Here is a 27,651-nt window from a genome sequence, read left to right on the forward strand (position 1 = left end):
CATTGTTACACATATAATAAGAGACACATACAGTACAGTTATAGATACATTGTTACATAAAATAAGAGACACATACAGTACAGTTATAGATACATTGTTACACATATAATAAGAGACACATATAGTACAGTTATAGATACATTGTTACACATATAATAAGAGACACATACAGTAGTTATAGATACATTGTTACACATATAATAAGAGACACATACAGTACAGTTATAGATACATTGTTACACATATAATAAGACACATACAGTACAGTTATAGATACATTGTTACATAAAATAAGAGACACATACAGTACAGTTATAGATACATTGTTACACATATAATAAGAGACACATATAGTACAGTTATAGATACATTGTTACACATATAATAAGACACATACAGTACAGTTATAGATACATTGTTACATATAATAAGAGACACATACCGTACAGTTATAGATACATTGTTACATATAATAAGAGACACATACCGTACAGTTATAGATACATTGTTACACATATAATAGACACATACAGTACAGTTATAGATACATTGTTACACATATAATAAGAGACACATATAGTACAGTTATAGATACATTGTTACATATAATAAGAGACACATACCGTACAGTTATAGATACATTGTTACACATATAATAAGAGACACATACCGTACAGTTATAGATACATTGTTACATATAATAAGAGACACATACCGTACAGTTATAGATACATTGTTACACATATAATAGACACATACAGTACAGTTATAGATACATTGTTACACATATAATAAGAGACACATACCGTACAGTTATAGATACATTGTTACATATAATAAGAGACACATACAGTACAGTTATAGATACATTGTTACACATATAATAAGAGACACATATAGTACAGTTATAGATACATTGTTACACATATAATAAGAGACACATACAGTACAGTTATAGATACATTGTTACACATATAATAGACACATACAGTACAGTTATAGATACATTGTTACATATAATAAGAGACACATACCGTACAGTTATAGATACATTGTTACATATAATAAGAGACACATACAGTACAGTTATAGATACATTGTTACATATAATAAGAGACACATACCGTACAGTTATAGATACATTGTTACATATAATAAGAGACACATACCGTACAGTTATAGATACATTGTTACATATATAATAAGAGACACATACAGTACAGTTATAGATACATTGTTACACATATAATAAGAGACACATACAGTACAGTTATAGATACATTGTTACACATATAATAGACACATACAGTACAGTTATAGGTACATTGTTACATATAATAAGAGACACATACAGTACAGTTATAGATACATTGTTACATATAATAAGAGACACATACCGTACAGTTATAGATACATTGTTACACATATAATAAGAGACACATACAGTACAGTTATAGATACATTGTTACACATATAATAAGAGACACATACAGTACAGTTATAGATACATTGTTACACATATAATAAGAGACACATGCCGTACAGTTATAGATACATTGTTACACATATAATAAGACACATACAGTACAGTTATAGATACATTGTTACATATAATAAGAGACACATACCGTACAGTTATAGATACATTGTTACATATATAATAAGAGACACATACCGTACAGTTATAGATACATTGTTACATATAATAAGAGACACATACCGTACAGTTATAGATACATTGTTACACATATAATAAGAGACACATACAGTACAGTTATAGATACATTGTTACACATATAAGGACACATACAGCACAAATCATAGTGGATACATTGTTACAAATTCAATAGGCAAATCCAATGCAGTTATAAATTGAACAATGATTGGAGCTGTTTTGGATTGAAGGTAGAGGGATACAGGAGTTCATCTGGTGGCAGGGATGGCTGGATGACGGTTGTGGGATTTGCAATGTAAAGCAGCTGGGTTGCAAGGAAGATGTGTTGTTTAAATTGTGTACATTATAGAGTGGGAGGCTCTCTCATTGGCCCCTAATCACACAGCCTTCCTCCTGCTGCTGATGTCAGACACAAGTAGGAACTGGGACTGCATTATCAGCCGGGAGATAAAGGCAGCAAGGCATCAGCAGTACAGCTCATCTCTGCAACTGTGGACATACACTGGGATTTACTGCAGAATAACTGGCCATACACTGGGACTTACTGCAGGATAACTGGCCATATACTGGGACTTACTGCAGGGTAACTGGCCATACACTGGGACTTACTGCAGGATAACTGGCCATACACTGGGACTTACTGCAGGGTAACTGGCCATACACTGGGACTTACTGCAGGATAACTGGCCATACACTGGGACTTACTGCAGGATAACTGGCCATACACTGGGACTTACTGCAGGATAACTGGCCATACACTGGGACTTACTGCAGGGTAACTGGCCATACACTGGGACTTACTGCAGGATAACTGGCCATACACTGGGACTTACTGCAGGATAACTGGCCATACACTGGGACTTACTGCAGGGTTACTGGCAATACACTGGGACTTACTGCAGGATAACTGGCCATACACTGGGACTTACTGCAGGGTTACTGGCCATACACTGGGACTTACTGCAGGATAACTGGCCATACACTGGGACTTACTGCAGGGTTACTGGCCATACACTGGGACTTACTGCAGGATAACTGGCCATACACTGGGACTTACTGCAGGATAACTGGCCATACACTGGGACTTACTGCAGGGTTACTGGCCATACACTGGGACTTACTGCAGGGTTACTGGCCATACACTGGGACTTACTGCAAGATACCAGCTGGGCAGATACAGAAATCTGCAGTGTAGGGCACCAGGTGAGGAAAGTACAGAAGCATCCTGCATAATAGTAGCCTGGGGCATTTAAGGGGGTGGGGTTCTTGTACAATACCAGCTAGGGGCATTTAAGGGGGTGGGGTTCTTGTACAATACCAGCTAGGGGCATTTAAGGGGGTGGGGTTCTTGTAGAATACCAGCTAGGGGCATTTAAGGGGGTGGGGTTCTTGTAGAATACCAGCTAGGGGCATTTAAGGGGGTGGGGTTCTTGTAGAATACCAGCTTGGGGTATTTAAGGGGGGTAGTTCTTGTAGAATACCAGCTTGGGGTAAATACAAGGGGTTCATTGCAATACCAGCTTTGGGGTATTTAAAGGGGGTTCTTGTAGAATACCAACTTGGGGTACTTACAGGAGGCTTCCTGTCTGGAGTAAGCCTACCATATACCAGCCTTGGGTAATTACAAAGGGGGGGCATTCTACCATATACCAGCCTGGGGTAATTACAAAGGGGGGCATTCTACCATATACCAGCCTGGGGTAATTACAGGGGTTTTCCTGCAGAATAGCATTTTGGGGGTAATTCCAGGAGGGGCTTCCTGTTTGGGGCAGTTCCTGCAGGCTCTCAGTTGGGGCAGATCCAGGGGGCTGGGAGAGGCAGGCATTGCTGAGTCCTGGGCTGGCCATTGTCTGGATGCTGTGATATTACCCACAGGGATGGCTGCAGAGCTCTGATCCTCCTCCATTCCCACGCGTGGATCCTGACCCTGCTGCAGGTGTGAATTACGGTGTGAATTACTGGAGACACGGGATGATCGCAGCCTGGACATCCTCACCCTGCTCTCCCTGAACGATTCGGTTTAATGACCGGAGAGGCACCTTCTACAAACCTCTTTTTTTCCGGGGTCCTTTGGGGGCCCCTACAGACCGACACAGCACCCCCAATCTTGGGCTGGTTTCTGGGATCCCCTCACTGTGCCCCCCACATACCATGCTGCTAAAGGAGTACAGGATATGTATGCCTCTGACTGTAGAGGAGGTAAGTGACCCTGCTCTCTGGACTACAAAGGGTTAATGCTGTATTAGTGTGTATGTGTGTGTGTGTGTGTGTGTGGGGGAGGGGGGGGGGGTAAAGAATTCACTGCTGGGTTGGAGTCTGGTGGCCCATGCAGTGGTGCTGGTGTGGGGAAGCTGAGGATTGTATATGATATTCTGGCTAGTATAATGTTTCTCCTGGTGCTATTAACCCATTCATTGCTGGGAAAGCTGACTTGTTCCCAGTCCCAATCCTATTCTCTGCACTAGTAGTGTTAACCCATTCATTGCTGGGATGTTTTAAGTGGCCACAATACACTCTGCATAATTTTCACTACTGCACTAATGTGGGATCTTCTATTGTCTGTAACCCATTCAGGCATGACATTAACCCATTCAGGCATGGCTGTTATTCTCTGATGACATTAACTCATTCAGGCATGGCTGGTATCCTCTGACATTAACCCATTCAGGCATGGCTGGTATCCTCTTATGACATTAACCCATTCAGGCATGGCTGGTATCCTCTGACATTAACCCATTCAGGCATGGCTGGTATCCTCTTATGACATTAACCCATTCAGGCATGGCTGTTATCCTCTGATGACATTAACCCATTCAGCTCAGTGCTGCATAATCTGACATATCTTACTGCCTGCAACCCATTCTGTGCTAGATAACATTTTCCCCTGTAAGGATTAACACATTCATTGCTGCATTATGTGACACCCTCTCTTAGCAGTAACCCATTCAGTGATGAATAGTGTGACAACCCCTGGGTCCATTAACCCATCCACTGCTGGATCATCTAATGTCTGGTAATTCTATTAATTAATTCATCTGGTGCTGGATAAGCTGACTTCCTTTAATGCCAGCACCCAATTCTGTGCTGAATCAGAAGTTCCTCTGCTGCCAGTAATTAACCTATTCAATGCTGGATAACATGTATTACTCTTTTAGCAGTAACCCATTCAATTCTGGATAGATAACATGACTGTTTTTAGTGCCAATAACCCATGCATTGCTGGGAGGTCATCTAACCTCCAATATCCAGTAAAATCTGGTTTACTACACCAAGCTGTATACATCCTACCCTTACCTCTTGTGTCACGTTACCACACTCCTTCTAGAATGTAAGCTCCTTTGATCAGAGCCCTCAACACCCTCTGCCCCTGTGCTCGTATTGTTTTTTGTTCCAAATACTTGTCTGATAGTCCACCTTTTGTACAGCGCTGCAGAATTTGTTGGCGCTTTATAAATAATATTATTAGTGATAATAATTTGACAAATTATATTAACCCATGCAGTGCTGCTAAAACTTCAGCTAACCCATTGACTTATGTAATGTACAGTATTGGGTTTTCTGCCCTGCTTGAGTGCCATAATTAAACCGTTCATGAATTGTCTATCAAACTTCACAAACCTGTGTTCTGATTAAGGAAACAGACCAGGCTGGCATTCCATGCCCTCTGTTCCAATATCACATTCATTGCATTGGACATTTACATTAACCCCCGCATAGCAGCGGCCTATGATGCATTTAGCCCTCCAGGTACCTCTTGTGTAGACTTTCTTACTGTACTGGCACAGCCTTAGGCGCATCCTGCAGTTAACCCTTCCTCTCTCAGGACACACAATCAGGGTTACTATAGGCCCCTGGTCACTGTCTGGAGGGTTATAGTCCTCATATTGTATAGCAAGTGGAATAAACCCAAACACACACGGTTTGTATTAGTAAATATTATATATATTGCAACTTCCCACTGTCTTATTCATTTTCTTGCATAAATAACCATATTTGACTATTTCGATCTGTTTCGTCTTGCAAAACGCCGCCTTAATTACATTTACGCCGTCTCTGTGCATATTTACATTAATCATACTTCCCAAGTGTCCTTATTTAGCAAGGACAGTCCTTATTTTATGTCCAAATTCTTCTGTGCCTCTTTTCTATCCTAATGTTCCTTTTTTCTAGGAGCTCCATATTGTTTGTGTGCCTGAGTGTATCACAGAGCTCCACAACAATAATACTCCCAGTAATGGGTCTGAGTGTATAACAGAGCTCCACAGCAATAATACTCCCAGTAATGGGTCTGAGTGTATGACAGAGCTCCACAGCAATACTACTCCAAGTAATGTGTCTGAGTGTATAACAGAGCTCCACAGCAATAATACTCCCAGTAATGTGTCTGAGTGTATGACAGAGCTCCACAGCAATACTACTCCCAGTAATGTGTCTGAGTGTATAACAGAGCTCCACAGCAATAATACTCCCAGTACTGTGTCTGAGTGTATAACAGAGCTCCACAGCAATAATACTCCCAGTAATGTGTCTGAGTGTATAACAGAGCTCCACAGCAATAATACTCCCAGTAATGTGTCTGAGTGTATAACAGAGCTCCACACCAATAATACTCCCAGTAATGTGTGTTTAAACTACAATAAATGTGTTAAGAAATCAGTCTGTGTAAACAGGATACATTGTTCTTGTTATAATTTACATTTTAGTTGTATAGATTGTTATTTGTAAGTCACCTAAAATTTCTTAGTACAGCCCGCCCCTGCTGTGTCTGGAGTTTGGATTTTGGTGTATTATGTTTCTGAATTTCTTTGGTGCAGAGCAAGTTCACCATTAAATCTATTCCGGAATGCTTGAGGCCTTTGCATGGCATTTCCCCCATGCAATTTGAACAAGCCCTGTTGGCTAACAATTTTAAGTGATGGCCCAATGCACATATTCCCTTTAGCCTCATCTCCCCCATCCTGGTGGAAAGACTTTGCAATGTTTAGAAGTATGGTACAGATTATGTTTCAAGATTCCACGTGTTCCTGCGTCTGCTTTTTGTTATCTCCAGCCTATGACCAGTCACATTGCAATCAGTCATAGTATGGCTACGTTTGGTGCTGTTGACTACAAGCAGATAGTCCTCACAGTTCCATGACCGGTTCACGGATCGGTTTCATCGTATGGTCTTTATCTCCATTTCTCAGTGGCTGTATATAGCTGCCCTTTTTTCTGTAGGCCAGATATATAGCGATCGATTTTCCGAGGAAAGATTTAGTTTCACGTGTTTTGGGTCACTGTGTCCGTGATCTTAAGGTGTACAATAACAATACGTTACTTCCTTTCCAGTGAGTTTCTTCTGTTGATCTAATTAGCAGTTCCATCATCTACCGTGCTGCAGACTTACTGATCGTGGACGAGGTATGAATGGAGGTATCAATTTGTGCTGCTTACACAGATCACTCTTTATAAGCAAAGTGTGTGCAGATTATTACCCAGAAGCCCTTGTTCTCCGAGAGGATTTATGCATTGCTTATCCTTTCCCCAGCTCTGGAACGCATAATTGAGAACATTAAAAAAATTCTAAAGTTACTCCGTGAAAAAATTGCGGATGGCGAGAGGGCTAGCAGCTGAACGAAGATAGATCTGGCGTTATTTTGCGTAGCAGTGTTCTCTTTATTGATATGGCGTAACAAAGACCGAGAGTGGGAATTTAACTATTTGAGGGCAAGGAGAGCGTATAGCATGAACACTCAAAATGTTAGCCCCTCCAATGGTTTAGGATTTTGTTGGGTTGAAGACTTGTTTTTACATTTTGGGTATTTTTCCTAAAATTTGCTATTTAACCCCTTAAGGACACATGACATGTGTGACATGACATGATTCCCTTTTATTCCAGAAGTTTGGTCCTTAAGGGGTTAAATTAAATGCATCCTGTTTGAAGTAGGTGCTAGATCTGGATCTCATCATTTTCCCATTTTTGGGGGGGACAAGGCAGACCTGTTTGGAAAGAATAAGTAACAAGTACTATTTTAAATACTCCAAAATCAGAAGATAGTTGAAAGATATTTAGGAAATGTTGTTAAATGAGATAAAGACATTGCACACTTTATATCTATAATCTATATATTTATCTACAATTTACTGGAAGCACAGTTCTGCAGAGTCTTGTTAACATGGAGCAATTGCCACGGAAACCATTGTAATGTTGATTTCTTTGGTTTAAATAGTGATTGCTCTATTTTAAGCCTTACCTTTGATCACATTTTGTTCGTTAGCAATAATTGTAGAAATCGTCCACATAGTGCCATGACATCATATATTAACAGTACACGACGCGGTGACTTAATAATAATGATGTGATCATAAAATGTCACAAAAAAAGGGTACTTGGAGTTATGGAATACATGATGTTCCATTTTCTTTTAATTGGGGGTCTTTGTAAATTGAATCTACAGGTTGTGTAGTTATCTGGGACATTATTCATCCCAATTCATATATGCCAATTCTTTAACATTTTTTGTATGGGGAGTTATTTACTAATCTACTGGTGACCTGAGTTTTATTATCCTGTAATTTAGGCCACAAATTGTCAGATTTTCTCCTGAATTTTGCTTTTTGTCAACTCACCATTTTAGTGACGAAACCACGAACTCTAATAAACAACAGCCAATCCGTTTGAACAAATGATTCATCGCCGGGACAATTGTCATTTGTGACCTCTGGTGACAAGTGACAAAGGTGCATGTTTGGAAAACGCATCCTGAAACACGAGGCCCCGAGTGTCTTGTCCTCACGCTGCATAAGTGAGTCCTGCGGCGATGAGTGATTGCATTGTGTGGTTATTGCTCTTTCAACTATAGATAGGATTGCAACGACAGTAACAAGAGCGGTAACTAGAAAACACACAATAATGGGGGGTGTTAATAACATCGAGAGGGGTACAAGATAAGCCTGAGCAGGAGGATAATGCCCACTGTTACCAGATACCTGAATTTATTACAAAAATAAACTTTAGAAGAATTCTACAAAGAGATTATTATTATTTCTATCTAATCAAGCTACCATTATTTTATCTGTAATTGCCACTTGACGTTCTGTCTGTGTTTTAGTTTTGAAGTGACAATAATCACAAAGTGTAACCATACAATGATAGATATTCTGTGCCATAAGGAGTCCGGATTAGCTATAAATCATTTATTCCATTTAAAAAAGAAAACAAAAATATTGCTGAACATATCTTTAAATGGACACTCCAAGTACCATAACCACTGCAGCCCTAGTGTCACAGACAATTTTTTTACTTCTTACCTAGGGTCAGCCGGGCTCAGTTCTCTGCTTCCACTACTAAGGCAGGAGAACAGGAATCGGAAAATATCAGCTAGAAGTAGGTTCTTTGAAAAGACTTTATTCAGACTTTTTACTGAATTGAAAACCGAGCTATTTTGTCCTTAATTTTGTGATTCAGTTTTCAGTTGAACACTTTTCGCAGTTTGTTGAATAAATTCTAAAGACTAGAGGCCACGGGTTATCTTCTGCAGAGTAACCTAGAGGGGTCATTTGTGGAGCCCCTCTGTGGGTATAGTGCCGTACACACTGAAGGTAGCATCTCTTGTGAATTCATTGTCTATGCAGAGATATTTCACATCCTGAGCTACAGAAAATTTACTTCCCTGCGTTAAGGTTTTGTGTTCGTATTGAGTACCAATATAATGAAAATTGCAGTTTTGGGGAAATTATAACATTTATACAAGATCAATTCCACTACCGATAAAATGTAATATAATGACATTAAACGGTTTCTATAAGAAAATTGTTGCAATGATATATTAAATATTAAGGTAAGCGCAAGGAAGTATCCTTTTTTTAGTTCACTTTATTGCACTAAATCTCCAAGCTGTGCTGTACCTGACGGTATCAAAAAACACTTTTCTACAATATTAGGGCTATTTGCGCTCAAATGTAAGGCTAAAACATCTGAACTGCAAAATTCTCCAAGTCTGTTATGCTTCAGATTCGGGTAGTTTGAAATTCAGTTTTAATTTACTTTAACCCTGTATGCGGCAACAATGTAAGCAGTATGAGGTAGGTCGATAAACTGTCTACTAAACGTGGATATGGAAATCTACTTCCAAGGCCACATGCAAAGCTAAGGCCCACCAATGCCTCGGCACTGGGTCTGGCTTCGCCTCAGCTCCTCCTATGTCATCATCAGCCGGGAGAGGGGGGGGAACCTAATGCACATGTGCAGAGATGCACATCTGCGCTCATATTCTTTCCTGTGGGGTTTCAGGTGACGCTGGATGTCCTAATGCATAGCGTGAGGACGTCCAGTATCAGTTAGGCGACCATAAGTTGCCTAACGATTCGGAAGTCCCTCTAGTGGCTGTCTGGTAGAGGTGGAGTTAACCCTCAAAGGTAATTACTGTCGTTTATTAAAACCTGCATTAATTACCTTTGCAGAGTTAAGGGATCTAGGACAGTACACTCAGACCACTTCAATGAGCTGAAGTGGCCTGGGTGCCTATAGTGTCCCTTTAATGAATTCAAGATCAGCTTTAATTTATATATATATTTTTTAAGATCAGATGTGGGACAGTTTATGTGTCTTAAATCAGCCGGGATGCCAAGAGTGCAGAGCGGGCTCCCTTTAATTAAGATCAAGGTGACCCTACGTATTTTGAGTGTTTTGAATCTTTGGTTCTTCACAAAAGTTTTCTGTTATGGAACTGACTGAGAGGCACTGAGCGACTTATGCTCCTCACCTTGAAGTAGTAATAGATGTGACTGTCATTTCTGGATAATGTCTACACATTGAGTCCACGATTATCTGTCCTATCTGCCTCTCTCACTTTATTTAACTTATATTAATGTCTGCTTATATTTTGTTTTCACGAAGTAGAGGTCACCGTACAGGGAAGGACACAGTTAATGGCAGCAGCTGGTGTTATAATCATTTGTGTACCAAAAAAGATCAAAGTTGTGGAAAATGTACCAATTTTACCCGGGACAGCTGTCTATAGCCCGCTTATTGGAGAGCAAGCGAGGAGGCTCTTTATCCCCTTGTATGGGATTTCTGGGCAAGGCAAACAAGTAGCTAGACACGATTAGAATTTTTTTGTTTGTTTTTTACTAAAAATTGGAATTGTGGAAAATTGTTAACTAAATTAAAATTTTAAGATAAAATTTGCAAAACTGGCAAAAACATTCTCCACATCTTGTCAGTTCTCCAAATTCATGGTTTATTAATGAATGAACCCCTGAGTGATAATATCAAACCGTGAACATTTCAAGACAAATGATCATTGCTCATGCCATTTACATAATAAGCAATTCAACATAGAAATTGTATAAATGTCAGAGGCAAGTGCTTGTTATAATAATAAGTGGATATCACATAAAATTCACATGTACCTGCATCCATTTAAACACAGAAGAGTCTAGATCAGTTTATGATGATCGATTTAGTATTTAATGGGTTATTCCAACCAAAGACCAGTGTTTTCATGAAAAACGCAGTTTATGGTTAAAGTAACACCTTCTGAGATGGTCTGCCCTATCCCCCCCCCCCCCCCCCCCAAAACAAAAAATACTATAACTCACCTCCGTTAAAATATTAAAATATTATTTATATTATTTATATAGTAAACTAATCATTTCATGAAGTTTTCAAAGGATACATATTCTTTTTTTTAAATCAATATATATGTACAAAAAAATAAATATATATATATAGAAAAAAAAAATCACCTCTACATTAAGTATATGATCCCTGAAGACTCCTGTCATATACTAAATGTAGAGAGTTTTTCTCGTTGGAGGCAATCTTACCTTCAGAGGTTAAACCGCTCTAAAATGGTTTAACCCCAAATTTGCGTCCAGCGTCAGCCTCCATTCTTCCCCTAGCTGCTTCCGGCTTCTGTAATTTCACTTACTGGAGGTGAAGAGAGCCACCGGTCATTCAGCTGGTGCTCTCAGACAGTCATCAATTCCCCATCCACCAAAAAATATTGGAAAATATTCATCTCTTTCGAGTACGGATTATTTTAGATTAAGTTGTTTTGGTGCCTGGAGTGTTCCTTTAAGAATGGAGTTTAGAAAACATGGAATGTTTAAGAAACACGAAATCTAGCCCAGTAGAGCAATATCGCTCTATTTAATATTTAAGGGTTTGTCGTAGAGAAGGAGACTGGAAGCTGTCTTATTCGAACGAAAATAATCCTTTTATTCATCCATTAACACGCAATCATAAATAACTTAATTCAACTACATAAAGCCCTTTTCATTAAGGCACGAAACTGAGACTAAGCAGACCGCGTTGATAACATCTAAACCTCACGACCAAATATTTTAGCGCAATTTCAAAATAATGCATTTAATAATAGGTCATTAAAAAAACACTACGTGAATGTGTATTTAAAACGATGATAACTGATTGTCATTCTTCTTGTGTTTTGGTTTTAAATGCTTAAACCGGGAAGGCAATTACAGCGATATAATGGGTGCCGTTTCCCCCTCTCTAATGTTTCAGAGATGAGCCAGGTTAATTGTTGATTCTCAGTTCAGCGATGATCTGCCATGATTGAGATATTATTGACCATTTTGCCTAATCCTGATTGCTTCCTATACTTTACCCTTCTGTGATCAGAGCCCCAGGGATACGTACATTTCACTTCTAACTAAACAAAATACATGGCTGCAACCTCTTGTGTAAATCATAAATGTTTGTTTTATTAAACGTACGGAGAGGCGTAGATACTAATAGTCTCGCGATTACTCAACGTAGATGTACTGCTTCCAGTTATATTAATCCTAATATTTAATATTAATTTCAAATAAATCATAATTTGAAATATAATATTTCACCCTATATTGTCCCATTATTTTTGTGTCTCACACTTTATAGGTCTCGTGACTTTCTTTCTAGAAGGATTGAAGCTGTTTGCGTAGGGTTAAAGCGAAATGGTCAGAAATCCGATATAATCAGATCTTTAAAGATTAGTTATTGGTTGCGACATTTGTTTAAAAATAATTCCAGACTGTTATTATTTATTAATGTGCATTATATGACGGGCCGTCCAAACACAGACAGAGCACACAGTATAAATTAATTTAACCCCCCCCCCCCCCGTTTGCCATGCATTACACAGAACTATAAGGAATGTCCGAGCATGCATATACGTGTACAGCAGATCTCTGCAAATGCCTGATTGCAGACAAGCCTGCACATGTATAATGGGGCAATTACTTTGCCCCAACCATGGAAATACAGTAGAAATGGCATTTTATGCTTACCTCTACAGCCCTATTTATCCCAGAAATAATCACTTCAAGGTATGTGACCGTTCCACAAACATGTATTCCTGACACTCTAGTCCTGATGTGGCATTTTACGAGGCTGACCCCGCTCCGATCTCGCTAAAAAGGTCATTACACCTTTTCTCCCACGTCGCGCCGGAGTTGCTGAGGCTGGCCCTGCGTCCATGGCTGAGATTATCCATCTTGATGAATCTCGGTCAAACCAATGTATTGTGCAGCTATTGCGCATGCGCGGCAAAAAGGACGCCATGCTGCGTCAATCAGCATCTCCGCATAGAGATGCATAGAATCAATGAATCCATGAGGAACGTTCAGCGACTCCCTGACTGCCACTAGAAGTGTTATTAGGCAGCAATGTTAACATTGTAAAAAGCCTGCAGGGACTGACTATACGCACTAGAACCACTACATTAAGCTGCAGTGGTTCTGGTAACTATACTATCCCTTTAACCCATTAAGGACACATGACGTGTGACATGTCATGATTCCCTTTTATTCCAGAAGTTTGGTCCTTAAGGGGTTAAGACTGGAAAGCATTGTGAGAGTTATATATCTCTAACCGTTTGGGATCTACAATTTGGCCAACATAATCTAAATTAAACGTGTAGGCTAAAGGTCCGGGCCCCCAAACTGTAACTATATGATGCATGGCAGACCATATGATATCATAATCGCTGCATGTAGCCATGTCCTCGGATTTCATAGAGAATATCCTCTATGTTAGAAATTGCACCAGAGTCCTAATTCAACACATTTCACTAGTTAGTGAATACATTCTAGAGGTTAAAGATATAACTAAAATATTTTAAAAAAATCAGTGCGATATGTTTTTGTGAGTATTTAAACATCTCCGAGACTCCTAACACACAGCAAGAGTTTTAAAATCCAACCGGTCTCCATTGCTGGCAATGTTACCCGTGATTATACATTGCTTGTAGAGGGGTAGAATATGTGGCATTGCTTACTTCAACCCCTTAAAGGGCACTCCATGCTGTCCTCGGGTACTACCATACAATGCACCTGCTCTCTGCGGGACTGGTTTCACTGAGGGCATTGAGTGTTGTTCCTTAATGGGTTAACAAAGAAGATAAACTAGAGTTAAAGTGCGGAGAAGACGACAGACTGGGCATCAGCCTCACATCACCTCCCACTGGCACACAGCCTGTACATATTCCCTTTTTGTCCGCTCCAAATGGACAGACATTGTTAATCAATGATGCTCTTGGCAGCAGGAGTGAGAAGCGATTTGGCACAATCAGGATTTAAAAACCAAAAAAGGAAAAAAACTAAATTTCATGAAGAACTGCAGAGATGATGAATCTTCCAGTAAAATTAATTAAATCCTTACCTTTATTCTAATATACGGCGACCCCCTTCATCCATCCTAGGCCTCCAGTGGAAATGCATGAATCTCTGGCGACATGAAACACCAAAACCACTTCATCTTAGTGAAGTGGTTTTGCTGCAGAGATGCTGTTCCTTTTTTATCTGACAACGTAAACCATTGCTATTTTGTTTAGAAAATCGAAGGTGATTACGTTCGGCATTATCACCTACAGCCCAAATAGTCGGTGTTAAAAAATTCTAGTATTTGGATATGTTTCCAACATTTTGGCCCACAATTTGCAGTTAGTCTGAACTTCCGTGATTTGAAGTGATCATGGTGCATCTATGTGCAGTGTCTCGCTTTCAAAAGCTGCACACGTGAAATCTAACCCCTTAGGTGCCAGAGGTTTAACGCCACCTCGGCAGTGTCATATGGGGGGTCATTATCAAGAGTTTCCAGGCTGGCTGATACAACCCCGTATACATGCTGTGGGCGATTGAATCGACAAGTTAAATTTATATCAAGCCAACTTTCCATTACAATACAGTATGTATGATACACATGGCTTGACAGCGTATATTTCTAGCAAAAACAGGCGAGTAAATGTTATATTGAGACTTGAGTTTAAACACGTTGAGAATTTGCGTCAGGCTAAATAACAAGTATTTCTCGAGGGTCAACAGTAGGATAGCTGCCCGAGCCCAAGATTATTACAGTACAGTGTGACCTGCATGGAGATAACGTTAATGGTAGTACCATAAGCACTTATTAGGGAGTAGCCGATTTAGTTAGTCTAGCTAATATAGTATGGGGATCAGTTAAGGCATCATGCTGTGTGTGTTACTAAGATTATAAAGGTTACCAATAGGCTAAACCAGCTTGTCTACCCCAGCGTCGGCTGAGTGGGGATATTTAGGCTGATAGGGTTAGGTTGGGGTACATATACTAAGCTAGGCAAGGGGAGATCTGTTGGAAGCATGGAGAGGGGCAAATACCACCAGTGGTCTGCTACTCAGGTTAGTCCTTAAGTTGTCCAGCGACAGGGGGCCAAATCTGGGCCCAGAGTCCCGCTTGCATCCGCTGCTTTTAGGCCGCTGACCAGGGTCTCTGTAGTGGCTGTGCTGCTTCCGAGGGTCGCTCGTCTTCTGCCTGAGGCCTTGGTGGGCACTCGTGCCCTTGTGCCATTGGACCCATCATCAGGACCGTGGGCCCAGGGTTCCGCCGGGCCCCTAGCTTCTCCCTGGGTGTATGGCAGGCTGTGGGGGGGGGGATTCCTCCCGGTGAGCACCCAGCCCAGATGAAGCGTGAGCGTTTTTCTCGGTCATGCAATATCTGTGAGCGGTGTTTGTTGAGCTCCGTGTGACAGGAGTATCTTCGGGTGTCTGGGCCTGTACCTGGTAGTGCCCTGTGTGCCAGAGCGGATGGTGGCTGCTGGTTGTCCTGCGTCCGAGAGTGCAGGTCGTGTGCACGTGGTCTCCGCCATCTTGTGTGAGGGTCTCGGGCTGCATGTCGATGCATGTATAAAAAGCTGGTAAGCGTGGCTTGAATTGGACCGGGATCACCCCCCCGGCCCAGAGGGGGGGGAACAGGGCCGGGTCCGCAGGTTTTCCACGCTGGTAGGGCTCCGTCAGGCAGGATAGCGCTGCGGCGGCCGTCCGCTTCACTCACCGACAGTATAGGTCCCGCCTGTTGCAGCGTGTCCCATCCTCCGAGGGACTAGAACTGTCAAAAGCAAGCCTCTCCTCGGCTCAGGCAGCCCGTTGTCACCGGGGGTCGCAGATTTCGCTGGTAACTCTCCCAAAATTACGATTAGTAGGCTATTTGTGCCTCCATGTGCAGGAGCCGAGCTGGCCTGCGACCGCTCAGCTTGGCGGCCCGGCCCCGCCCCCGCTGATGTCAATATTGTGTGTTTTCTTATGCACCACATTTCATTCATTGGTTGACAGCGACTGCAGTAGTTATGATGATCGGAATCACCCTTTAACTCAATGTAACACTCTCAGGACTACAGTTTGATAACCACTCCCCGTACGTATTCTCCCTGAGAGCAGTGTATATACTGCTAAATATTTGGGCCGCATTGTATGAGCTTCTTTTGGGAAGATTGCCAGATTTTGCAACACTTCATGTTGAACCATGCACATGGAATGTTCATTTGTGTAAAATTACAGAGATTTGAACAAACAGGATTCTTCGTTGAGCGGGGGAGAGTTTTTCTGGGATACTAAAAGGAAGCACAGATCCGCTGCTCTCCAATGAAGCATGGAGGACAGGAACACCTGGGGGACATTTCGCCGTTGGCTGTAAAACTTGTGCTGATTTAATTTATTTATTTGTTTCCCCGGCTCTTTCTTATTCGTTTTTTGCCATGGAACTTGACTCCCACGCTAATGGTAAGATCATCAAGGCAGGTGTTAAAATGCACAATAAAACATTTAACGGTGTTTTCTGCTGATGGCGGTGGTACCGACTCTGTGAAATAAAAACAAACAAAAGAAAACAACAACAAGTAAAGATTGGCAGAATCAGAGTGGGCTAGTGAAAAGTCAGCTCCATATTCAGCAGGAGTTTTCCGCCGACACTTCGTAACCATTGAATTCCATCCAAACTCTAAAACATTCATATTGCTAATGTAACTTAACAAAACGGGAACTTCATTTTTAGCAATATCTGTGGAGCTCAGGGGACCCAGGCCGATATCGAACCATTCAAAAGTGGTTTGACTCTTAAGAGCATGATGGCGCCAAGGGACGGCTGGTACCATAAACACTACAGTGGACGGTAATGTTATGGTATGTATAGGGAAGTGGTTAATCGTTTGTACTCTCTAAGGCAGGTTTATGATCGACAGCCACCCAGACTACAACTTCTGTAATTCTCTGCCTGTTGTGGAATATATTGTCAACGTGATATTAATTCTAATGGAGCCTCAGTCAGTCATCCCTGCTGTAAAGGAGTCTTATCCTTCTTAGATCTGCCCCCAAAATTACTTTAACTCCTTTAACCGCTTTAACCCCCTCTGCCAATAGGGCAAAGGAAAAATAAGTTGCCTTAATACTTTATTGTGGATCTGTCGTCTGAGCAGCCCCCCCTCTAATTTAAATCCTATGAGACAGATGAGGAACATCCTGCATGTAATGATTTGCGGTGTGGGGAAGATCGGTCAGACTATTTAACCATAAGTATTTTATCTCCTTAGTCGCCATCTGTCGCTGCTGGGTCATGGGAGATTTCAGGATGCTCAACAAAAAGGATGTCGAAATTATGGATTGTGCTGAGATTCGAAGCCAATGGCTAAGTGTTTCTAGTGCACCTGTCATGCCGGATACAATAAATGCAGTTTTTACCATCGCTAGCAATATTATCGGCGCACAAATCAGTAAGACATGTGGATATAATCTGTCCTATTGTCACACGTGGCAAATGGCTATAAGTCTTATTGCTGGCCACGGGTTATGGATAAATATCAGGATATCGGTGATTCTCGTGTTTGTTCTGTCTGTGTACTCGCTGTCTCTGTCTGTGTTCTGCTTTTTCTGTGGTTAAGCTGAGAATTGTGGATAATTGACAAGGTAACTGCCCAACTTCAAAAATTTATCCAGCCCATTTGTATTTATTTTTTAGCTACGTTATTTATTTATTTATTATTGCAATTTATATAGCGCCAACAGATTCCGTAGCGCTTTACAATATTATGAGAGGGGATTTAACTATAAATAGGACAATTACAAATAAACTTACAGGAACAATAGGTTGAAGAGGACCCTGCTCGATCGAGCTTACATTCTATAGGAGGTGGGGTGTAAAACACATTAGGACAGGAATTTGCAATCAAATAAGGTGGACTGCCCTTTAGGAGAGGGCAAGAGACAGGTATGTGAGGTATTGGTTAGTCTTGGAGGCCATAAGCTTTCCTAAAGAGATGGGTTTTAAGGCTTCTTAAACGATGCAAGACTAGGGGAGAGTCTGATGGTGGTAGGTAGGCTATTCCATAGGAAGGGAGCCGCCCGCGAGAAGTCCTGCAAGCGCGAGTTGGCCGTACGAGTGCGGACAACGGACAGGAGGTGGTCACGGGCAGAGCGGAGAGACCGAGAAGGGACATACCTATGGATCTGTGAGGAGATATAAGAGGGGCTAGAGTTGTTCAGTACTTTATAGGTGTGAGTTAGTACCTTGAATTGACTCCTATAGCATACAGGAAGACAATGTAAGGACTGGCAGAGGGGTGAGGTGTGAGAGAAACGACTAGAGAGGAAAATCAATCTAGCAGCAGCATTCATTACGGACTGTAGGGGTGCAGTACGGCTTTTGGGAAGACCAATCGGGAGAGGGTTACAGTAATCCATGCGGGAAATTACTAGAGCATGGACAAGCTCCTTGGTAGTATCTGGTGCAAGAAAGGGGCGGATGCGGGCTATGTTTTTAAGATGGAATCTACAGGATTTGGCAACATGCTGGATGTGAGGCTCAAAGGTGAGAACGTTGAGTTGTCTTAAAATTTGCAATTCCCTTATCAACGCTTCACAGTTCCCGGTTCAGTGAATACTTTCCTATACAATGTGTGTAACGCAGACGCACTCACACGCGGCTTGTTTATTTAAATGTTCACAGTTATTATTTGGTAGTCAGTTGTTACTCTCACAATAGATCTGGCCTTTCCCCCCTTATAATTGGATGTTTTTATTCCAAGATTAAATCATCTGGGCAACGTTCAGGAAATACTATGCGTCATGACCCCTTGTGACCCGTGTGAGTGATTGAAACTGCAGATGACTTCCTAACAGCCTTAGAAGACGTGGAGGACCCCATGACTGACCTGTACCTCCAGCCGCACCGTCAGCTGCATACGACGAATTTCAACCGTACTTAAGTGTGTGTGTTTCCACGGCTTGTGCCAAGCGGGTCATATAAACTATCCGCAGCTTCTGATATATTTTTAGCCATATTAACTTGATTTAATCTTCTGCAAGATGATAAACCGTTCTCTCTCTGTAGCTCCGTAGTCTTACACATTAATTTATCAATAGGTAATTCGCAATCAATCCTCCTCCTATTGCCAAACAGCTGTTTGCTGTATTTATGATTCTGAAAACCATTAAAATAGGACTTGAGGTTAATGAAAGGGTTAATTCATCCATGGAACATTCCTGAGCAGATACTGCTGCAGTATTGGTATTCCCAGAAAATATTCTGAGAAGGGGGGCAAAGCCACTCTTAAAGGAACACTATAGCGTTAGGAATACAAAAGTATATTGCTAATGCTAAAGTGCCCTAGTCACGTTGACTCCTTGAGAGTTAAAGGGACACTATAGTCACATTAAACAACTTTAGCTTTATGAAGCAGTTTCACTGATCAATTATCTGCCATTTAGGAGTTAAATCACTTGTTTCTGTTTATGCAGCCCTAGCCACACGTCCCCTGGCTGTGACTGACACAGCCTGCATGAAAACAAAATGCTTTCATTTTCAATCAGTTGTAATTTACCTTAAAACTTTTTATCTCCTGGTCTGTAAACTGAAATTTAATCGCATACAGGAAGCTCCTGTAGTGTCTAGCAAGTTATTAACAGAGTAGGAGATAAGAAATTCTAAATTAAGCAGAATGTGCAGTAAAGGAAGTATAAACATTAGATTACTCTTTACAGGAAGTGTTTAGGAAGGGTGTGTGAGTCACAGGGAGGTGTGACTGGGGTACATAAACAAAGTGATTAACTCCTAAAAGACAGAGAATTGAGCAGTGAGACTGCATGGGGCATGATTTATAAACAAAAAATACTTCATTGAGCTACAGTTTTTTTTGGTGACTATAGTGTCCCTTTAACTTACCTGGTTTCCCACGTCGCATTTCTGCGGACCCTATTGTTTCACGGGAGAAAAGCACAGAAACCACTGAGTTTATTATAGGTTGTGATTTAAAAACAAAGACACAGGTTCTTCAGCTGCATATAACTTGTGATGTTTTGTGAAATGGCTTCTCGTGTGTTGTCTGTTCATTCCGGAACCCCAGCTGTATATAACGTGACTCAGAACAACCTCTTGATCTGCATTGAAATAACAATGCTCATATAGCTTGTCGTGTTTTGGGAACCACTTGTCTTGTTTAGATGAACCTTCAGACCACTGACAGGATTCATAATGTCTAAATTATGCCTTACTGCCACGGGGGTCTGCAAAATGGCTTCCTGGATACCGGTCCAATGCCAGATATGCCCTGGAAACACAAATCGCTGACTTCATCCCTTACTTCCCTCAAACTCCGATTACTTTTTTTTTTTGTTTTTATGCGGGTGAGTAACAAAGCACAACTATGCAATGTTGTCAGGCAGCAAACGTTTAATTTGCCTATTTTTGTTGTAAAGATATAAAAGAAGTATATAGACTTTATTAAACCATAGAAGAAATGTAAACATCAGTGAGCTAGATTACTTAGTAATGAAGTGGTCAAAGAGGAATTAGCCATGAATTAATTCTCCGTAACCCTGGAGTGGGGGGTACATTGCCCGCTAGTAATAGCATAGCTATGAGCGACAAACTATGCAAGTGGGGTTCCATTAGGAACTATTATATAGGAATAACAATCTACTCAGCAGAAAATTATTAACAATGCACAGTAACCAAGAAAAAATATATATAAATGTGTGCGAACATCATGTCTTTGTAAAGGGAAAAATAGGCATTTATAGAATTTCCTTAGTCAGGAAAACAGTGGTACCACTCGGGACGAAGAGTGGAGTTGCCAACGGTTTAGACATTAATGGCTGTGTGTTGTGTTATTTTGAGGGGACAGCACATTTACACTGTTATACAGGCTGTACACTTACTACTTTACATTGTAGCAGAGTGTAATTTCTTCAGTGTTGCCACATGAAAAGATATAATAAAATATTTACAAAAAATGTGAGGGGTGTACTCACTTTTGTGAGATACTGTATATCCTAAATGTATGACTACTGTCTAAGAACGTTTGGCACATGGATTTATGTCACCTTAGGTGGCACAAAAGGTTTAATGTTGGGGATCACTGAGACAGTATCGTAGTATAAAATACCTGCGGATTAGTCTCTCTATTTACGGATCGATACAGCTATTAATACCTTTCCCCTCATTGTGTATGTGTCTCCATGACAACGTCTTATTGCCAGTGTCGGGTCAGGAGCACCTAATGAAAGGGGATACGATACAACCAAAATAACAGTTTAACAGGTGCTGTAAATTCCCTCTCCGGTTCCACGTTACAAGAGTCGCTATGTGTACTTTCCTTCTGGAACAAAACGGGACAGGATTTATCACTTGTAAAATTACACTTAGATGCATCCAAGAGGATTACTTGTGGCATTTAATGTATCATGGTGGAGAAGGATTTAAACTAGTTAGGGTGATAGTAAAAGTAACAGAGATTTCGTGATTGTTGTTGTGGGGTTTGGGGGTGAAGGGGTTAGCCGAGTAGATTCTCAGCTGTGGGATAAGATGGGTGCAATTACAGCTTCCTCAATAAATGTATTAATGAGCATGGGTCAACATAAAATGTATGTATTGATCGTATACTTGTACACATCCATTCCACAAAATGTTATTAGATGTGGGTACCCACCCTGTCAGACTGTCTCCGACCCATGGCTCTCCCTACCCATCCTGTCAGACTCTCTCTGACCCATGGCTCTCCCTACCGATCCTGTCAGACTCTCCAGGACCCATGGCTCTCCCTACCCTTCCTGTCAAACTTTCCCTGTTTCAATGTTTTCCTTACCGGTCCTGTCAGACTCTCTCTGACCTATGGTTTTAGTTACCCGTACTGTCACACTGTTCCTTTCTCATGACTTTCCCTACCCGCCCTGAAAGAGTGTCCTCGTCTTATGGCATACCCTCAGATGGGTAACATTGCTGAGTCAGGCAAGTTGTTTTAATGTCTCCACCGCCGCTCACAGTGATTAGCACTTTTTAACTGCGGCAGGATCTAGATGTTAGGTAGACTTTGCTGGGGACCGGCAGCTCAGAAAAAAACTGAAAGGACAATAAAATAGGACTCGGTACACTGCATATTGGCACTGTCAGGGTACGAGTTAATCTCACATGTCAGTCCTGGCGTTGTGTGTCCCTGTGGTGACAATTCTGATGCAAGTCGCTCCACCTCCAACCAGTGTGATGCCGTGCATCATTCCAGTGTCAAGAAGGATGTAGACTGCTACATTTGCATTCATTTTATATGCAAAATGACGCAAGCATGGCGTCATTCCAACGCCGTTCAATCATGTTTTGGAGTCATTAAAATGATGCAGGCATCTAGCGTGTATATAGTCTCAATCCACCATGAGACATGTGCCATGTTGTTGTCTCCAGTAGCCAATGAGTGTGTTGTACTGTATGTGCTTAGCGTAATATTTTGACCTTGGTTTACCATCCCACCAATCTGATCTCTCGAATCCCAACCTGAGCTTGTCTCACAGTCTATCTGTCTTTATATATCCATTGATCTGGGCCATCGTTTGATCAATTATTACTCTTGTCTATAAGCTTTTTGAGATTTGTGGGTTGGGACTACCAAAACAAGAGACGATTTATCCGTTTTATCAAATAAAAATAATAAGGCATGAATAAGGTTCGAGAGAGATTTAGGGTTGGATCAATATTGTGGGATTTAGAGAGGTTAAAGGTGTGGAACACAGAGCAGAGATAGATATTAGTAGACCTGGGGTTATAGATTCAACTCCTCTGGCCTCTACCTGAGGCAATAATACAATTAAGAGAATTAATTTGCAATTTTACAGTTTATAAATAGCCAGATAAGTATACTGATGGTTTTCACAGGTAACTGAATGGCAGCTGCGTGGTAGTGGAAATTTGCCAGAAATAACTAAACTTGCCATTTTGTGACTAGTAGGCTAATTAAATGCAGTGGAAACCGTCACATTGTGACACTAGAACAGCATTCGGCTATTGGACTAGATTTTTTTAACATAGCTCAACACAGCTCTATGTTCAATCACTTTTCACAGACCAACCTTTATTTTTCTGCCTAAATTGTCCCAGTGGAAGTAGTTTCTACACAAATTTCTCTAGTACCTTAAATATAGGGAAAATCGTCCCTCATTACGGACACCGTGATCCAACACATTTTTACGTATCGTGTTGGGTACAGAGACCATCATAATATAAATTATATTAATAAATCTAGTTTTAATAGAGTTTCCGTAGTGGCATTCAAGCTTCTCCGCTTGGGAGACTAATAAGCGGTCTTTGTCCTTGGCAGGAATACAGGGCAGGCCATTGTATAACAAAGAACAAAGTCTCTCTGGGACAGTTTGTTCTGTATTTAGAACAAGGATGTGCCCCCTTCACTTTGCGGAGTTAATTATTCTGGAGGACTTTGTGGAGGATAGAACGTTGGCTGCCAATTTCGTATCTCAGGACATCGAATAAGAAAACAGCATGTGAAAAACAGATCTTTAAAAATGAACCAAATGAGTTATGGGCTCCCAGACAAGCACTTTGACTGCCAGGGGATGTTTGTCTAGAAAATATAAAATAAGGTTTGCTGTAGGTTTATTGATTAACATTTTCCAGGAATAGGCTCTTCATTTCTTCAATAGTAACACTCGTTGAGTTATAGAAATGGACGGGTAAACATGAGGTGGGAAGATGAAGTAGGATACAAGCACTTTACTACAACTCCCATGATTCTCCGCCTATCTATTTAATTCATAGAATCATGGGAGTTGTAGTTCAGCAACATCTGGAGGGCCGGAGTTTGGGGGGAAGCCTGCTCTAGTGGTTCTCAGGAAGACAGACACTGGAGGTATGTTTAAACCTGGGTACATTTAGTGGTACTTTAAGGTAATAAATTATTTTTCCTGATTGATGCTAATTATTAAGACCCTAAAAAAAAATGCAGTTTTTTTTAGCATCCAATCAAAATGAGTAATCTTAACCACAACCTAAGACCAACAAAGTGACTGACACAGCCTTCATAAAAGAAGTTGGTTTCATTTTCAATCAGATGTTAACTTAATTTAGTAGTTTTTAATCTCCTGCTTTGTAAATTGAACTTTAATCACACACAGGAGGCTGCTGCAGAGTCTAGCACTCTATTAACAGAGCAAAAGATAGGAAATGTTAAATTAAACAGTATGTGCAATAAAGGAAGTGTAAACATTAGATGACTCTTTACAGGAAGTGTTTAGGAAAGACTGTGCACGTCACACGTGTGGCTATGGCTGTATAAACAAAGTGATATAACTCCTAAATGGCAGAGAATTGAGCAGTAAGACTGCAAGGGCACGATTTATATACCAAAACTGCATCATTAAGCTAAAGTTGGTTTGGTGGTTATCTCATCAATGAGAGTGGGAGATGTGGTTTTAGTTATCTTGGCAAACCTTAGATAATTGTGACCAGAATTGCCTGGTCTATGTGCATCATGATAGTATGATAAAATATGTATCTCGTATAGTCTGGTAATCCTACCATTGATATATAATATGCAGGATAGACTTTAAAAAAACGATGCAATATGGATTTAAAAAAAATAAAAAAAAATCTCAACTAAAAAATTAGACCTAGTCCCATTTGCCAAAACACCAGGGGCCGTATCTGAGGCACATCAAGTCCTAAAATTTCACATGTAAATTTATTTTTATGAAGTAGTTAAAAAATGAAGGGCTTTTACTAAGCTCTGGGTTAAATATGCAGACATGTCTTCTATTTTAGTTTATTGACCAGCTACGCAATGAAAATTCTGGCCTGCTGCATACTTTAATTCGATAACAAGATGGATTCTGTTAAAGTCCCGAATCCCTCTCTCCAACTGAAATTTGGCTAAGTAGAGCTCTTTACAAATGGATCAACAGCCTGCTAAGTGCGTATGCCAGGTAGTGCCCATCCAAGAGCATGTCAGCATGTGTCTCAATCTGTAGCATGTTCCGTCTGTGCCCACTTGGAATCTCATGGTACACCCTTTACCACCCTGCCTGCCATGTAACAATCTATGGACTTGTTAGAAGCTGCCGGTAATTCATTTTCACGGCTCCTTTATCAGCGACCTTTAGAAATACGCTGCAAAATCTTCATGTAAAGAATACATACAAATATAACGATGTTCTCTTATTTAATTTCCCTAAATTAAAATGACTTGTTCAATTACGCTCTGTCATCTGCCTAAAACTGTACAGGAAGCCTCAGAGCTCGGGCATAACCTCCAACTTTTCAAATGGACAAAGAGGGACACTCTAATTTTAGGGGTGTGAGTTGGGATGTGTCCAAAGATGACTTACTAATAGCAATCAATGCAACTAAAATGTAATTTAGAAGAGCAATGTATCTTATTTACACAGACTGATTTCTAAACACATTTATTGTAAATTAAAGACACATTACTGGGAGTTTTATTGCCGGGGAGCTCTGTGATACACTCAGACACCAACAATATGGAGCTCCTAGAAAAGAGGGACATTAGGATAGAAAAGAGAGACAGAGGGATTTAGGTCCACACTAGAGACTGTCCCTTCTAAATAGGGACACGTGGGAGGTAGGCTGGGGGATGTCTCAGCTTCACAAGACAATTTTTTTTTCCCAAAAAGGGAACGTCTATATTGCGTCCCATATCAGCGGTACGCGTGGTGATATTTCTATATATATAGGTCTGTGCTTGTGTCTGATTTATCGCTACACAATAAAAATACATCTCAGGTCCTGCTCCATCAACAATTAAAAGCTTGGCATAATTATAGAAGGTGAGGAGAGTGAGAACGTCGGCTTCACGAAATAATGAGCTATCCTTCGCCAAGTGTTTGTGTCAACTGCGAGATCACATTGTGCGCGCCCGCAGGCGTTCCATATCCGACGACCGACTCTGGCGATGACAGAGAATCATTAGTAGCGAGCGTGAAGGCAATACAAGCTACTACGGGGAAGTTTTAACATGTCAGTGTCCGTCTTTTCTTCTGCTTTTTGTAACATGTCGGGGTCTATTCGCTAAAATGAGATTTGCGGAGAAAATAGATTATTCTGAAAAATTCCCCGACTCCACTGTTTTTGCAAGTTCGTCTAAATTGGTGTCAAATTTAAAATTCCCTTTCCCAATTCTCCACAATGTCCAGTTTAGTGAATAGACCCCTTTCTACTGCCGAGAAGATGTCTGCATCCGTAGCTTTAAACAGACACCTTTGTAAATAAGCCAGCACTGTTGTTTTGTGTTACTGTGCTGTTACTAAGCAACCTGTAGGTTGTTACGTCTAGAGTGACAGAGGGGGTGTGGCCGAGGAGTATGTATTTCCTTCCCTTTCGTGTGATCATGTGACAGAGTATGGAAAGCGCTGAGCAGACTTTACTGTGAATCTAGTGATTCTCAGAAGGTCAGAGCTGTTAGATTTCCGAATTGGAGGTAGTGGGGGTTGGATAGGGGGAATGCTCAGGGGAATAAAGAAAAAAACCAAAACATTTGGAAATCTGATTATTTATTTTTGAGGATCATCAGTCCAAGTAATGAAAATATTAAAACACAATTTGAGTTGTTAATATGTATATTTAAATGAATACATTTAAATTCATTAATAGCCTTATCATTGCTATCTTTGTGCCAATTTGCAAAGACTGTGAGGAAGTTTTCTCTTTTCAGCTATGTAACTATGTAACTATGTAACTATGTAACTGTGATGTATCTGAAAGTAAATGATGATCTATAAAGAGCCGTATGATAGCGGGCAGCGATCATTTGAAAATATAGTCTTGGATCCCTCCACATCTTATTTGGGATAATTCACTAAATAATTTACAAATTGCAGAAGGGAATTGCTAATTATTTTCCATGTCCGTTTTATTGAACAAACCCCAGAAGTTTTTAATTTTTTTTATTTGTAAGTCTCCAACATGTTCAGCGGCGCTGCACACTAGTCCCTGTTGTTACACGAACAGTTAGGTCTCCAAATGAGGCTACAAATTATGGCAGTAACACCTACCCACCCGTGCATGTTATAATAGGTTAGTACAGCAATATTCAGTGGAGCGCGACAGGCACTTAGCCATTGATATAATACAATGTACAGATCCTGCCACTTCAATAGGTGAACTAAGCAACCTCTCTACAACTCCGATTTATTTAAATGGCTTTGCAGAGACACTATTAACCCTAACACAGAGAGACTAGTGATGCTTGAAATCATTTTCTTTCCAATGGATCTATAAACACCTTTATCTCGCAGCCCTGCTAAGCATAATGGCGGAGGCTGTAGATAGGGGTCTTAAACCCACATGCTATTACTTGGATGACTTGAGTCAGGGCCCCTGACATTTATTTTACCATTAAACGGTTCAAGATGAGATTTAGAGCTGAGCAAAATCATACTTTTTTTCTGATTTA

The 27,651-nt window shown here is 40.7% G+C and overlaps 1 protein-coding gene across 1 annotated transcript in view; it reads left to right on the forward strand.

Annotated features, from left to right (window-relative positions):
- Positions 1 to 3,338: 3,338 nt before the first annotated feature.
- PITPNC1 (phosphatidylinositol transfer protein cytoplasmic 1) overlaps positions 3,339 to 27,651 on the forward strand; it is a 117,743-nt gene continuing 93,430 nt past the window's right edge. The window contains exon 1 of the mRNA XM_063456139.1: positions 3,339 to 3,874. Coding sequence (XP_063312209.1) covers positions 3,827 to 3,874 — 48 coding nt within the window. The 5' untranslated portion in view covers positions 3,339 to 3,826. The remainder of the gene's footprint in view (positions 3,875 to 27,651) is intronic.

This window comes from Pelobates fuscus, chromosome 5 (genome assembly GCF_036172605.1).
Source record: "Pelobates fuscus isolate aPelFus1 chromosome 5, aPelFus1.pri, whole genome shotgun sequence".
NCBI lineage: Eukaryota > Metazoa > Chordata > Amphibia > Anura > Pelobatidae > Pelobates > Pelobates fuscus.